Source organism: Harmonia axyridis, chromosome 2 (assembly GCF_914767665.1).
Source record: "Harmonia axyridis chromosome 2, icHarAxyr1.1, whole genome shotgun sequence".
Taxonomy (NCBI): domain Eukaryota; kingdom Metazoa; phylum Arthropoda; class Insecta; order Coleoptera; family Coccinellidae; genus Harmonia; species Harmonia axyridis.
Genome location: NC_059502.1, coordinates 21,448,704 through 21,464,208, shown reverse-complemented (window position 1 = coordinate 21,464,208; position 15,505 = coordinate 21,448,704). Strand labels below are relative to the sequence as shown.

At 33.7% G+C, this 15,505-nt stretch overlaps 1 protein-coding gene across 7 annotated transcripts in view; it reads right to left on the bottom strand.

The window, feature by feature from the left end:
- LOC123673705 overlaps positions 1-15,505 on the bottom strand; it is a 177,176-nt gene that overhangs the window by 14,027 nt on the left and 147,644 nt on the right. For 6 of the 7 annotated variants that reach the window (XM_045608320.1, XM_045608321.1, XM_045608326.1 and 3 more), the window contains 5 exons: positions 8,894-8,994; positions 8,702-8,833; positions 5,779-5,949; positions 4,509-4,764; positions 2,154-2,406 (listed from right to left, as the gene is read on the bottom strand). In XM_045608320.1, the coding sequence (XP_045464276.1) occupies positions 2,154-2,406; positions 4,509-4,764; positions 5,779-5,949; positions 8,702-8,833; positions 8,894-8,994 (913 nt within the window). The remainder of the gene's footprint in view (positions 1-2,153; positions 2,407-4,508; positions 4,765-5,778; positions 5,950-8,701; positions 8,834-8,893; positions 8,995-15,505) is intronic. The other variant, XM_045608324.1, reaches the window with a different exon arrangement.

Genomic DNA, 15,505 nt, shown 5'->3' with positions numbered 1-15,505 from the left:
GGAATTGGTTTGAAAAAATAGACACAGATCATAATCATGAAATAGAGAAAATATATGAGTTTAATGAAATATTATTGAAAAATAGGAATTTAAAAAAAACTGGGAATTAGGAAAATCTAACGCAGGTATCGAATTTTTGCAATATGGGTTTAAATAAGACAGAGAAACTAAAAAATCATGATGTTGAATTGGCAGTATTTGTATCAAGTTGTAACATAAATTTGAATCATTTCGCTTGCACTGTTACTGATGGACATTCAAGGAACAATTACTTCATTAATATTGCCTACTACTCCTGTTCCTTCATGAACCCTGTTTTAATTAATCTGTCAAGCTGTATATAGCATATAGTTTGGTCATAGTTGATGACCTGCTGTTGCATGTTATTCACTGAAAATTTGGAATATGAGTTGTGATAGGTTTTTAAATAGACTTCTTTGAGAAGCGTTATTTGAAAGTTGTGAGGGTTTCAAAGGCATTTTATTCATTTTTGGACACGACATGCAAAACTAAGAGATCACTTAGTGATTTTAGATTATACAGGTGTTCCTTAATTGGATGTATAAACGAAAATGGCAGTTTCCTCGAATCTTTCCGAGAAAAAAGTCCTATAAACAAAGGCTCGCAAACGTTTTATTTTCAATATACAGGGTAACACCTTGATTGTCTATTGTTTTTTAGCACCTTTCCTTCACAAGATATTGAACTTGAATTTGTCATAGATATTCCAATTTAAATATTCCATCATGCGACATGCAAATTTAGAATGCAAATCTACAGGGTGGTATTTTTTTCTGGAGCCCGCTTTGCTCCAGACCTTTTTTTTTTGGTGGACCATTGGTAGTTTATGAAAATGTAAAAATGAATATTGGTCCAGTACTCCACTTTTTGGTTCCTTGTAGTTTTGTCGTATTTGCTACCGATTTAGAGAAAAAAATCAAACTATTTTCTATTAATCCTCAGGAAAATCCTAATTATTATAATGATCCAGTTAGAAGGCGGTGATGAATAAGTTTTGGCACTTATTTACCCAATCTGCAGCGTAGATTAATAAAAAATCGATAAACTGGTATAATAATAAAAAAAAGTAGGACTTCAAGAAATCTTGATAAAAAAGGTTTTCGGGCCCGTGTTCATGGGACTTTTTTTTAAATTATCCAAGGAATCTCTCATTCTTCTCTGTACCTCCAATTTAGGAACACCCTGTATATTTAGTTTCTCATAATGTGATTGCATGACTTATGGTTTTCAAGAAACGATCTCATTTTTTAAATACTCGATTTATTGCCTCGTATTTTTAAAATAGTTTTTGAAAATGAAGATTAATCTTAATATGTTATGATTTAAGTTTATAGTAGATATTTTTACAGTTATTAATATTTTTACTAGTTGCCTCATTGATTTTCAACCTGCATAATTAATGGATCGGATTTTCGAGTTGAGAAGATCAATCTTCAATAGTTTAAGACACGACGACGAATTCTGGGAATGTGTTTTGGGCAGAAAATAGGCAAATAGATACCCAGAACCTCAAGAAGGTAGTTCGTCCATGAGGATTCCCCGTTTTATAAAAAAAATCTTCGGTCGCCTTCCTTTGAGTGCACAATTCATTATTATGACTAATAATAGTAACTAACGAGTTCAAATACACACTCAAATCAACGAGTTGATTGGCTGATCGAAGTCTTAGGTCTAAAGAGGGATTACCACCACGTGGTTTTTTCGCGTATCAGTCAAACTTTGGTAGTTTATGAAAATGTAAATTTTCATTTCACCTCTGGCGCTCCCGCGATGACCAAACTTTGTACGGTGTACGAAGTTGTACATTCACTAAATCTCATTTCTTTTTTCGAAGCAAATATGAAGAAGGCATCACTTTACGACGACTTTAACGGAATTATAATTTAACCACTTTTGTAATGATTTTTGGTAGGTTTTTTTCACGAATATTTTAAAAATGAAAGAAAAGCACTGATATGCTTTTCTTTCATTCGCAAATAAAAACTATTTACTTTCTTCGATATAGATTATTATTGAGGGAAATTATGTGAAAACCTCCTAAAAATCGGTGATTTGCAAGAAGAAATATCGCTATTGTTTTGAACTGAGCAATCACATGGTGATGTTCCCCCTTAAGATATCTTTCTATTCACCTGTTAGGAGGAGGAATGAAATCCATGATGCTTGTGATTTCGGACGAATGCTTCGTAGCCTCTTCATCTTCACTGATCTCCGCTTCAGCGTCGGACAGTTCAGTCTGGGTCTCTTCTGCCTGTTCGACTTTTTCTTGATTTTCCCACCGTTTACGGTTGGACTCCAACAAATTGATCATTCTGGTCGACAGCTTGCTTCTCAAGAAACGATGCCATTCGGTGAAAAGGGGAGCTGCTACAAACTTGAAGAAACCTGGAAGATTAATTATAGACAAAAATCTTATCCCCCTATATTTTCTGCAATATTTGAGATGGAAAAGCAATCTTTGATGAAAATATTTTGAAAGATGGAAAAGCAATCTTTGATGAAAATTGTTGTGAGAAGAAAGTGTGAAAATGTGAAGAAGATGTAGAAATTGATTGAAATGATATTTTTGTTCGAAAATTTGTACTAGTTTTACGATTGACTTACTCAGAATGTGATGAGCGTAAATGTAAATGTTTTATAGAAACATAATTCATTAAGTAGGAAGAAGGAGAAGAAAAACCCTTTATGTCGACTTATGTTTTATTGAATGGCTATATATGTTTCGATCCCCGAGTGATCATCTTCAGAACCTACTAATTGAAAAGAAAACAATCACATGACACAACATGAATTGATGAATGTGTCATTATTCTATTTGTTTTCTTTTCAATTAGTAGGGCCTGAAAATGATCTCTCGGAGATCGAAACATCTAGCCATTCAATAAGACTTTTGGAGTCGACATTGAGAGTTTTTCTTCTCATTTTAGTTTATCTTTAGAATAAGCATTGTCACAATGATGTGGAAAAAGATAATGCAAGAGCTAGACAATTCAAGACAACAGGGAAGCATCTTCTTTCAATATTGTGTGAATACATTTTGACATTTTATCTCTGAGAGAATAATTTCATAAGATTTCGTTATATCTACTTTAGATCTTCTGGGTTGGGATACATTTTGTATGAAGCCGTCATTTCAATACAGGAATTGGAAGGATGACTATTTTTCAGTACATTTACTGAAAAAATGACTATTGATGTGGTATGATGAATGATTTGAAATGGGATTATGAAAGGAAATGACAAGAAAATTCAAAATCCATACAGACACTTCTTATAAATGGGCATGACTTCAAATACTTAAATCTGACACTTCTTCAAACACTTATGATTTCAATAAGCAATTGGCTTCAGAAGAAATATTCCCATAAATATATATTATATATATTTTTCTTTCTTACAAGTATTTTGGTTTATCATTTCTAAAAATGAACCTTTAGAATCGTTGAAAAAATAAATTTTACCCCTCTTGAAATGTTCACAGTTTGGAATGTGTAGAATACAAAAATCGAATAATATTTCAAGTCATAGAAGTACGTTTTCGGTAATTCTTTTGGTGTCAAAATAGGTATATTTATTTTTCAGTTCAATGATAAAATTATCCCAAAAATTATGAGTGTAACGATCAAACTTGATAGAATTATTTCCCAATCTTTCCATACAGAAGATGTATAGTCATTCAGATGACCATGTAGAGTGTTTCCGTTGGTGATGTCGATAATAATCATGCAAACTTCTAGTCCTTTATTTTTGAAAGTCTTAAATTATACTTTGATAAATTGTGATTTGTGCTATCAATCCCAAACCAAGTCATAAAATACGTGTTTAACCAAGTCATAAAAAAATACCGATTCATTCAATATCTTCATTCCTTTTGTCTGCAGATGTTCTTCTTCGCAGCATGCGGTTCTACAAAATTTGCATAAGTGTTTTACTAGATTCGTGCGAAAATAAGAGTCTGAGCACTGAAATGTTTTTATGAATTTACATTATAAAGAAAGAAGAACACAATTCAGTTCTGTTTTGTGATTATCAGAATGATGCTGGATGTAATTATATTTATTATTTGGGTATTTGTGAATTAATTTCAATTATGACTGACGATCCAAGGTACACTTTTTTATGAATATTTTTAATTTTTTTCCGAACTCATGTGAAAATAAGTTTTCCCAACTGGATCGTACTAGTCGAACAATTTGAGAAAAAAACTTTCCTGTTAGTTTAAGTGGGAGTTCTAATGCTTTAATTATCAGATTTTCCAAAGGAAATTGTGTTCATTCAGTGTTGAAATTTTCCGTTTGGAACTTTAGTAAGACGAGTTTTTAACGTTATTTCAAATGCGTGAAAATTTTGACCCTTATTTTCGCACCCCTTTCGCTACTTTCCTATAGCCTATCTATATAAGCAATCGTCAATTGTTCCGTTGGTGTGTTCGAATCTTAGGGAGCAAAGCCAACTACTTATTAGAAATCATGAAATGTTATACATACGTATCTGCAACGTACCAACTTGGATTTTGGCAACTGAGGTCGATTGCTGATCGCAAATGGAAGTCACTGGAAGATTGAGCTTTCTCTCATACTCCCCCTGCCTGAAGAATTCGTCGCAAACCTTCATGCTCCACTTCTGGGATATGTCCCACGGTCTTGTGGGATTCGAGATGTCGGCACACTTCAGTGCGATCTGAAGGATGAAGCTCCTGTCTTCTGGTTTAGTCATGTCCAAACTGTCTTCGTCCAAATTTTTCTGAGGAAAAATCCATTACTCGATAAATATAAACAGTGCCGAGTCTCATAAGATTTTTGTATATACTGTTGTGCCAACTACTTTTGATAGAGTTTGAGATCTAGCTGGTGACTTTTGTAGTGTCTAGCCTTTTTGGATTTCAAAATTTAGTTGATATCTCTACATAGATAGAGAAAGCATATGTCATTTTCAGTAAGCAAATTTTGTCCCCAACATGAACTAACAAAATTGGCATGAAGCGCGCGAAAATGATAACATATCAGTGATACAATATTTCACTCAATTCGCGAGTTTTTCCACAAATAACGCACTTCGTATGTCCCAGAGTGACTCGACGTTTCACATAACTCAAAATATATTGAGATGAATACCTTAAATATATCAGAAATTCAGAAAACAAACTTCAAGCTCGCCAAACGACGTGAAACAACCGATGATGACACTAGGAGAGCAATAGTTGCCAAACTTTGGATTTCAGCAGGTAGATACAGAAAATAATAAATATTCTGCATACTATAAATTCGATAATTAGGAAAAATATCGGATTCTAAATATTCAAATTTGCATATTTAACCGGGAATCACTCAAATATATTTCATTCAATATAATATGCATTCATAAAGATATAGTAAATTGTGGATTTGAGAAATATATCACAATCCGACAACGTAATCTAACCATGTTGGGGACATGTAAAAATTGCGTATACTTCCTCTATCTATGTTTACTACTCTATGATTTCTATACTATTTTCTATGGCGCTTGCATTCAATTCAACTTTTGCTTGTACAGACATATGGTTAATTCTTTTGAAGTGCCCTCTAGAGAAGAAAAAGGAAGTTTGGCTGATCTAGAGCCAGAAATGTCTTAAAATCAAATCGGTTGATGGGTCAATATATCTAGACATCTTAGGAAAACTGTCTATATTACTTGAAGTTGATTGCAAATGAAATTTTCATAAAAACAAGGAGAAAAATACATTCCTGATTATCTTGAAATAGAGTAAATACTCACTTTGAATCTTGTGATGAACTCCTGTTGTCTATTTATATCAGTGGCAAGAATGAGTTCACGGATGAGCAGTTCTAATTCGTCTCTGTATGGTGTCAACTGTTCTGCCACACCACTTTCCAATAGGCAACCAACTGCTGATCTCCAATGATGATTTTCTAACACCGATTTATTCTGAAAAAAAAAATTAGTGATGATAAATATTGAAGTATAAATGAAAATGGGCAACGAATAGGGCCAATCGCGAAATCTCATCCCGATACGAAATATTGAGAATTTATTTTCCAAAATTTTTCTTGAATTTTCTTTACTTAGTGAAATGCTTGCAATTTTGCACGAAGCATGAAATTGTTACATTTCATTAATACCCAAAATCTCAATTAATACGTGATCAACATAAATTATTGCACGAAGTTTGGAATTGTTATTTTATACTCGAGTGCAGATTTTCATCGAATTTGCTGTTTTGAAATTACCTGAAAAACTTTCGAACGGCACTATTTGAGAAACCTTTAGTAGGATTATGCACATTAACGAACATTCGAGAAATTCTCAATACTCTGAAATTTTTAAGTTTCTAGCTTTCGCATTTGACCACGAATTCGCTGAAAAAATCATCGATGACGTCACTTGATCTACACCAGTGGCCTAAAAATTTATTTCGAAATTCCAAAATTTCAACAAAAAAAATATGTTCCAATTATTAAGTAGTAATTTTTTTATTTCTTTCGAGTTTGCAATCCCAGATTCTAGCGGCGCCACTGGTACCCCATATAAAATAACACTCGCGTTTGTTATTCCTTTGAACTGGAACTACCTCTGAACAAATAGAGTTACATTATCGAAAAAGGATCTCTTCGACAAATAGGTATACGACCTGTGAAACGCGTTTCAAAAGTCAGCGGAATGAAGCTTTTGTTGTTCGTGAAGTTTGTGTAGCGGATTGCGTATTGCGTATCTACCGAACATGGCCAGAGGCATTTTGAATTTCCTATCTGACTGCCGGAGATAGGGTTGAGTATTATTATCCAGATTTGTATTGGTTGAAACCGATACGAAGTCAATTCGTGAAACACAGGAAACATCAATGGCTTAAGCATACCTATTAGGATAATGGACGTTTTACTTCGATTGGATGATTCCAGGAGAATTATTCAAATTACAAATAACTGAAAGGTCATACCGAATTTCAGTGGGTGTATGCTGACGTTGAATCAATCCATTCAGAGCTAGACGACTGCTCAAAATATAGATATTTTGATTTATAATAATAACCGTTTTTATTAGGCGAACGTTTAATGTTATATATTTGCAATTGTTAAAATTCCAGGATAAACAGTGCAGAGAACAAAATTCGTAAAATCTGTCCTGATCAGCCTGATACATTTGAGCATCTCAATGTTAAATACTTACATTTTAAACCATCCGCGTTCAAATATGAAAAGGCGTGATCCCAAATGAGAACCCTGAGGCATTCCCGACTCAGAAAACGAACGAATAAGAAAAATTTATGATAAAAAATTGAAATTTAACGTATATCGGGTGTCCCAAATGCGTTGTTCAGAGAGGGGATCTTAGAATCCCTTTGAGCTGGAAAAAAATGGCACATTTTCGGACTCGATTTTTCATAGCATTGATTTGGTGAAAACCTCAACCTCATGAATTCAACTGTTTTCTAGCGATAGGAGGAAATTTGAAAATGGCGTGAAATGAGAAGTTCTCATAACTCCTTTATTACTGGTGCTAATCATATGTTTTTATTGTAATTAGTTTCAAAGTAATAATACAAACTTTTGTTTCTTAAATATAAACCATAAAAATAAAATCGCTTTTTCCCTTTCAAAAATATATAACATGATATATAAATTTCTTATCAAATTATAAAAATAATCAAAAGATTCGGTTTCACATGGAAAATCAACCATGTGCCTATCTTTCATATAATCTATGAAATTCAGATAATTGAAATTATAGGATTTAACACCGTAAGATTTTTCAAACATTTAAACAGATTCAAATTGATGGATGTTGTTCTTCGAATGTAATCAAAGGAAAAATCTAACGGTGTTAAATTCGGAGACCTTGGTGGCCACCATATATTCCAATTTTCTGAAGTTCACATATAATCATAGGATTGATTTGCCGTGTGAAACTCAAACTTTTGATGATAGTTTGATAAGAAATTCATATATCATACTATATATCCTTGGAAAGGAAAAAAAGGGATTTTATTTGTTATAGAAATTTTTATGGTTTACATTTGAAAAAGACAGAAGTTTGTATTATAACTCAAAAATTAATTGCAATAAAAATAAAATGATTACACCCATTTTCTACTGAAAAAGTGTCTGTAAAATGTTCTTGTTCCATGAATATAGCGCCAGTAATAAATAATTATTACTGGTGCTATAAGCACGGAGAACTTTTTATTTCACGACATTTTCCAATTTTTTCTTATATAGCATAATATTTTGATGGCTAACAGACAATTGTGTTAATCCGGAAAAAGTACCTCCCTGAGCGGGACTAGAACCCCCAACCTCCGAATAACTAGTTCGAAGCCACCGAGGAAGCTGCATTTCCATCCGCATACGGGGAGGTACTTTTTCTGGAATTAAACAATTGTCCGTTTTCCATCAAAATATTATATTATTACAATTAATTTCAGACATCAAACAACTTTACTAATTCCTCTTATTTCTTTAAAACAGTTGAATTTATGAGCCCGAAAATGTGCCTTTCATTTTTTTTTACCTCGAAGGGATTCTGAGATCCCCTAATTAGACAACGAATTTGGGACAACCAAAACATGAATGACTTAACCTTTTGCGACAGATCCACTCCCACTGTATAATCCAAAAGTTTCGCTTAATAAACTTTGTCATAAACTTCTGAAAAACCTGTGTTCTTTAATATTTATACTTACTTGATACAAAATTGCAAGATGATTAGAAGTAGATATAAGAAAATGTTGGTTGACACCCGGATGATCCAGATCATGAGCCACTGCACCAATGAGTGACGCCATTATTTCTAATGGTGTAATATGCCGACGAATCTGTAAAACAAATATTCGATGAGAACATTTCCACTACCGAATGATCACTGGCAAAATTACCTTTTCTTCCTGAAGAAAACAGTGCATGGCTTGGGTAATATCAGTGGCATGTATAGAGTTATGGTAGGGGTTTGTGCTATGGTATCCTTCTTCGATAAGTGCTGAAAAGTGAGTAATGATCAGTACCAAGTTTGTGAAAGAACAATACATCAGGATTCAGTAAAACATTCATTCTCAATGGTCATGATCAGGTTCGACTTAAATACTGATGAAGAATTAGAACTGTATTCTTCTACTATGGTCAAATCGCTAATCTTTGTTTTGGAGAACAAGATATACCTCATGTTTACAGAATATAGTATATTTTAACATCAGTACATTCAAGACTCTGGGCCATCAACGATTAGTTCACCTCACAGTGGACCATTGTTGTGAACATTCGAAGTGGTGCAAAGAACTGTAGCTAGGGATTCACGGCTTGACTTGATATTCAAGCTACTTGACTTGGGCTTTACTTGAGATCAACTCAAGTTCAATTCACGAGGTAGTTTTTCAATCTCAAGTCAAGTATTTATTTATCAAGTACTTGATTTGACATAGAAAAACTATTACTCAACTTGAACTTGAGTTGATTTCAAGTCAAACCCAAGTCAAGTAACTTGCATATCAAGCCGCGAATCCCTAACTGTAGCTTTGGGTGGTAGAAGTGGCATACATAGGGTATGGTCCATATACTGCCGAGAATTTCAGCGCGGTTACTAGCGGTTTTCAATATTTCAGGTAATTTGCTTCGTATATACGGACTGCTTGTCACTTGTCATTGGACAACAAAATTTTTCTTCGACAGAATTTAGGAGGTTATAAATGGTTAATCTCTCGTACTTTGTGAATAACTAAAAGTTCTTGATTGCTCTGAAGGATATTTGTTTCATAATTGAAATAATACAGTCCTTGAGTGTCAGATGTCATGGAAAAGGTTCATGAACAATAATCTGAAATTAAAATGAGAACTGACAAGACGAGTAGGCTTGGTTAACGGACCTCGCCAGAATTAAGTACGGTTGCTCTGGTGACAGATAACTCACCGAAGATTGAGGAAATACGCACCGCCTATTTACTAACCATATTAACCAAGGTGATATACGGATCATACCCATAATATAACTCAGCGAAGGTGATTCTGCCTAGATCCAATGCATAACATACTTTGGGTTTGCCGTTGAGAGAAATAGAAAGACAAGCCCAAATAATGAATAGTTTTTTAGATCATTTTATAACTTAGAAGAACCATTTACAATAGAATGACGAAAAATTGAAAATATGGAGTTTTTTAAATTGATATTCAATGAAGGAAGCAGTTACGCTGCCGAAACAATGGTTTTTCGAGTAGATATTTGACTACTTCTATACAGAAAAGGAAATTTTAATTATGTATTATACAGAGTGATCATAATTCATAATTGATGTCTAAACATTAAAATCAAATAATGACCAACAACTTTCTCATTTCAAATAGCACACCCAGTATTTATATATCTTATTGAACGTAAAAATTAATTTCGTAACTATTTTTATGAGGTTTCTCTACACCTGAACTTCATAGTTTTCCAGGAGTGAGGAGTATCATTTGAAAGATTTGGCCATTATTTGTAGTAAATCTTTGAATATCACTCTGATTAATCCAGAAATTTTTTCTCTGTGAAGAAGAAAAATGTTTAATTGAAATAATTTTAAAAACAGCAGATGTTCAAAAAGTGGTAGCGCTGGTAATCGCGAATTCTCTATCTATTAGGATCATTTACGATACAAACAGAATACCCTCACCAAATTCCATTCGTATAAGAATTGTAGAAGATAGGGTAGTTACAATGATTTACGGTCTACGGACCTAAGTATCGACAGACAGACTAGAGAAAAAGTTGTTCAAAATGTTTGAAATACATTTTGCAAACGGAAATTTTTAATTTGTAGAAAAACAATTTTTTTTCTTGCCAAAATTGATCATACAATTTCCTCGGAAGTAAGGTGGTGTAGGAGGAATACTGAATATTTGAAGATTCGGAGGAAATGGTTATAACACAAATGAGTCAAAGGTATCAACAACGAAATGTAAAAAACTGCCAAATAATCTTTTGTCACCTGAGCCTGAACGCTGATAAGAGAATTCTCTAGACATTGAAGTGACAGGAATAAGAAAGTAAGGAATTCTGTTAGATTATTAACTACTTAAAGATAAATCAGGAAGTGTAGGTATCGATGTATCGAATTTATGCGATGTAACCTGAATTAATTGTTATTTTGCCATTGATTACCATAGTTAAGTTCGAAAGTAAAAATAATATTTACCGTGGAGGGTAAACTTATAAAATCGGACGTTAAAAAAATTAAAATTTTTTGAAGATTTCGTCAAAACTTTATTTCATGGAAATATTTCCATAAATATCATTTAGTGATTTTTGCTTTGAAAAATATTGGTTGGCAGGACTGTTTTTGTGTCACAAACAGATTACAGATAAATCAGTATACTAACATATCTCATTGTTACCTACAGAGCAGTCCACGGTTGTGCTGATGCTGATCTGCAGTTGATGTTCAAGAGAAACCAAAATCATTTACGAGGCCACCCTTACAAGCTTGCCAAGGAAAAATTTAAGACTATTGTTCGACAGAACTTTCTATCAAACAGAATATTTGAAAGCTGGAACCGATAGCCATCTGACGTAGTGACTGCGCCATCAGTTAATATCTTTAAGAACCGCTATGATAAGTGTGTCTCAACTCTTTAATTTGATTTTTTTCAATTACTTTCATATACTGTATTGATTTTATAGGTTTATTACCTCAACTCTTATGGTATCTAATAATAATAATAATAATATGATAAAAAATATAACCATGAAATCTGTGTGTAACTGAGAAATTCCCGCACGATTTTCTTCTACAAAGTATGACAGAATGAACGGATTCGCCGCAGAATTAGAGAATAGTTATTTATAATACAAGTGCAGAAGGCATTGATATTCTTTCACGAGTTCAAAATTCAAAAACGAGCCACGAAGTGGCGAGTTTTTGAATGAACGAGTGGTAGAATGAGACTTCTGTACGAGTATTATACATTATTTTCTCTAATTCATTGCATTTCCATTGAAATTTATGAAATATTTCCATAAATATCATTTAGTGATATTTGTATTGAAAAATGTTGGTTGGCAGAACTGATATCTTTAAGGCAAATTGATGAATTGACAGATAAAGCCGTGGCGGAAAGTTCGGAGTACCAACATATAATAATAAAGTGTAACCATGAAAACTGTGCGTTTCTGATATATTCTCGCACGATGTTGTTCTACAAGATGTGGAAGAATGAACCGAATAACCACAGAATTAGAGAATAGTTATTTATAATACAAGTGCAGAAGGCATTGATATTCTTCCACGAGTTCAAAATTCAAAAACGAGCCACGAAGTGGCGAGTTTTGGAATGAACGAGTGGTAGAATGAGCCTTCTGTATGAGTATTATACATTATTTTCTCTAATTCATTGCATTTTCATTGAAATTGATGAAATATTTCCATAAATATAATTTAGTGATTTTTGCATTGAAAAATGTTGGTTGACAGAACTGATTTCTTCAAGGCAATTTGATGAATTGACAGATAAAGCCGTAGCGGAAAGTTCGGAGTGCCAACATAGAATAATAAAATATAACCATGAAAACTGTGCGTTTCTGATATATTCTCGCACGATTTTGTTCTACAAGATGTGAAAGAATGAACGGAATAACCACAGAATTAGAGAATAGTTATTTATAATACAAGTGCAGAAGGCATTGATATTCTTCCACGAGTTCAAAATTCAAAAACGAGCCACGAAGTGGCGAGTTTTGGAATGAACGAGTGGTAGAATGAGACTTCTGTACGAGTATTATACATTATTTTCTCTAATTCATTGCATTTCCATTGAAATTTATGAAATATTTCCATAAATATCATTTAGTGATATTTGTATTGAAAAATGTTGGTTGGCAGAACTGATATCTTTAAGGCAAATTGATGAATTGACAGATAAAGCCGTGGCGGAAAGTTCGGAGTACCAACATATAATAATAAAGTGTAACCATGAAAACTGTGCGTTTCTGATATATTCTCGCACGATGTTGTTCTACAAGATGTGGAAGAATGAACCGAATAACCACAGAATTAGAGAATAGTTATTTATAATACAAGTGCAGAAGGCATTGATATTCTTCCACGAGTTCAAAATTCAAAAACGAGCCACGAATTGGCGAGTTTTGGAATGAACGAGTGGTAGAATGAGCCTTCTGTACGAGTATTATACATTATTTTCTCTAATGCATTGCATTTTCGTTGAAATTAATGAAATATTTCCATAAATATAATTTAGTGATTTTTGCATTGAAAAATGTTGGTTGGCAGAACTAATTTCTTTAAGGCAAATTGATGAATTGACAGATAAAGCCGTGGCGGAAAGTTCGGAGTACCAACATAGAATAATAAAATATAACCATGAAAACTGTGCGTTTCTGATATATTCTCGCACGATTTTGTTCTACAAGATGTGGAAGAATGAACGGGATAACCACAGAATTAGAGAAAATAAATTCTGTTGCTGAATTTGCAAATGTGAACTTTATGCATATGAATCGACAAAATGAAAAATTTCCAGAGCCAAATCGGTTTTTAAAATCACGCATAAATATACCGTATGACTACTAATGGACGTATCCTCTGGATACAAAGTCAGTAGGATCACCTCTTATTATACGACAGATGAACGGTTTCTATATTTTCTGCCCTCTTGATTCCGTCCAGTTCGAGATCCATTACGTGGCTAAAAACACCCTGCAGTTTACGATTTCCTCCGAAGGCGAGTTATGATACCGCCGCCGCCCCGCTGACAGACGTATTTTTCCCATTTCTCCCGTGACGTATTGTCATTTTCGCGTTGTGAATTCCTCCTTTATTTCACGCTCTCCGCCCCTGATCCGGGCCCCCCCCCCATCCCGCGGGAGAATTTATATCCCGATCGGTCACGGACCATAGCTCTCCTGGAGGACCGAACTTCAATTTTTGTAGTTGGCGGGGCACTTAGGTCCTTATGAAATACAGATAGTGCCCCATGAATTCCGATAGATGGCGCCCGTGACCCAAATTTTATATGTGTCTTTTGTACGTGCCCGGAGAGTTCTTCAATTTTTTTGCCGTTTCCTGTAGGATTATAGCCCAGAAATGATATATGTATAGAACCCGGAAGTCCTACAAGGATGCTCAGCGGTGGAACAATCACATAGAGAAAATTGCATTTATTTTCGTCAAATAACGAAGGATGAAACTTATTTGATTTCAATTTATTACAATTTTTGAATGGATTACACAGGCCAACAAAATGAAAAAAAATAGTGCCAGAAATCCGACTGATTTTAAAATATTGATTGAAAAAACGCCCACATATTTTTTTTATAAGCTCTAGTTTTTGAGATTGATACTGATAGTGGTTTTAAAAACAGAAATAAATTATTCTTTAACAGCCTAACTAGAAATCTAAATTGCCAAATATATATCTGGAACTCAGAGTTATAAACATAGATTTTGGAACCATATGTCATTTTCAGTAAGCAAATTTTGTCCCCAACAAGAACTATCAAATTTGACATGAAGCGCGCGGAAATGAAAACATATCAGTTATACGATATTTCACTCAATTCGCGAGTTTCTCCACAAAGAAAGCACTTGTTATGTCCCATAGTGAATCCACGTTTCTTATCGACTCAAAATATATTGAGATGAATCCCATAATATATCAGAAATTCAGAAAACAAACTACAAGCGCGCCAAACGACGGGAAACAACGGATGACACTAGGAGAGCAATAGTTGCCAAACCTTGGATTTCAGCAGGTAGATACAGAAAATAATGAATATTCGGCCTACTATAAATTCGACAAGTAGGAAAAATATCGGATTCCGAATATTCAAATTTGCATATTTAATTGGGAATCTCTCAAATAAATATATTTCATTCAATATAATGTACATTCAAGATGATATAGTAAAATTGTGAATTTGAAAATATATCACAATCCGACAATGCATTCTAACCATGTTGGGGACATGTAAAAATTGCGTATAGTCTCTCTATTTATGTTTATTACTCTATGATCGGGAATTATAACGGGTGTTTTTTTAGCTGCATGAGAAGTTTCGATGGTTGTTATCTATGGTTTGACAGTTGGGAGATGTTGACATTTCTGTTCAGTAAGGAAATTCATCATGAATCATTTAACGCCAGAACAACGCTTCCAAATGGTGGAAATTTACTTTGAAAAAAAAATAAATCTGTTCGCGGCCAATGCACCTTGGTACGTAACTAATCTTATGCTACACGATGATCTAAGAATACCAAACAAAAGTACAAAACATCACACAAGGTTGGAAGGGCACATGATTCAGCAATCACTTCTATCAGACAACCAGCCAAGAAGATTGAGAAGAGTATGGCCAGCTGACTCAATGAAGAACTAGAAGATCCTCTCAATGGAGGGGACTTGTCACGCTATTTTTAAATGTTAATAAATTAGCTCATAGAATGTATGTTCTGATTGATGATGAAAATTAAATGAAAAAAAAAGAAGTTCTTAGAGCACTTCGTCCA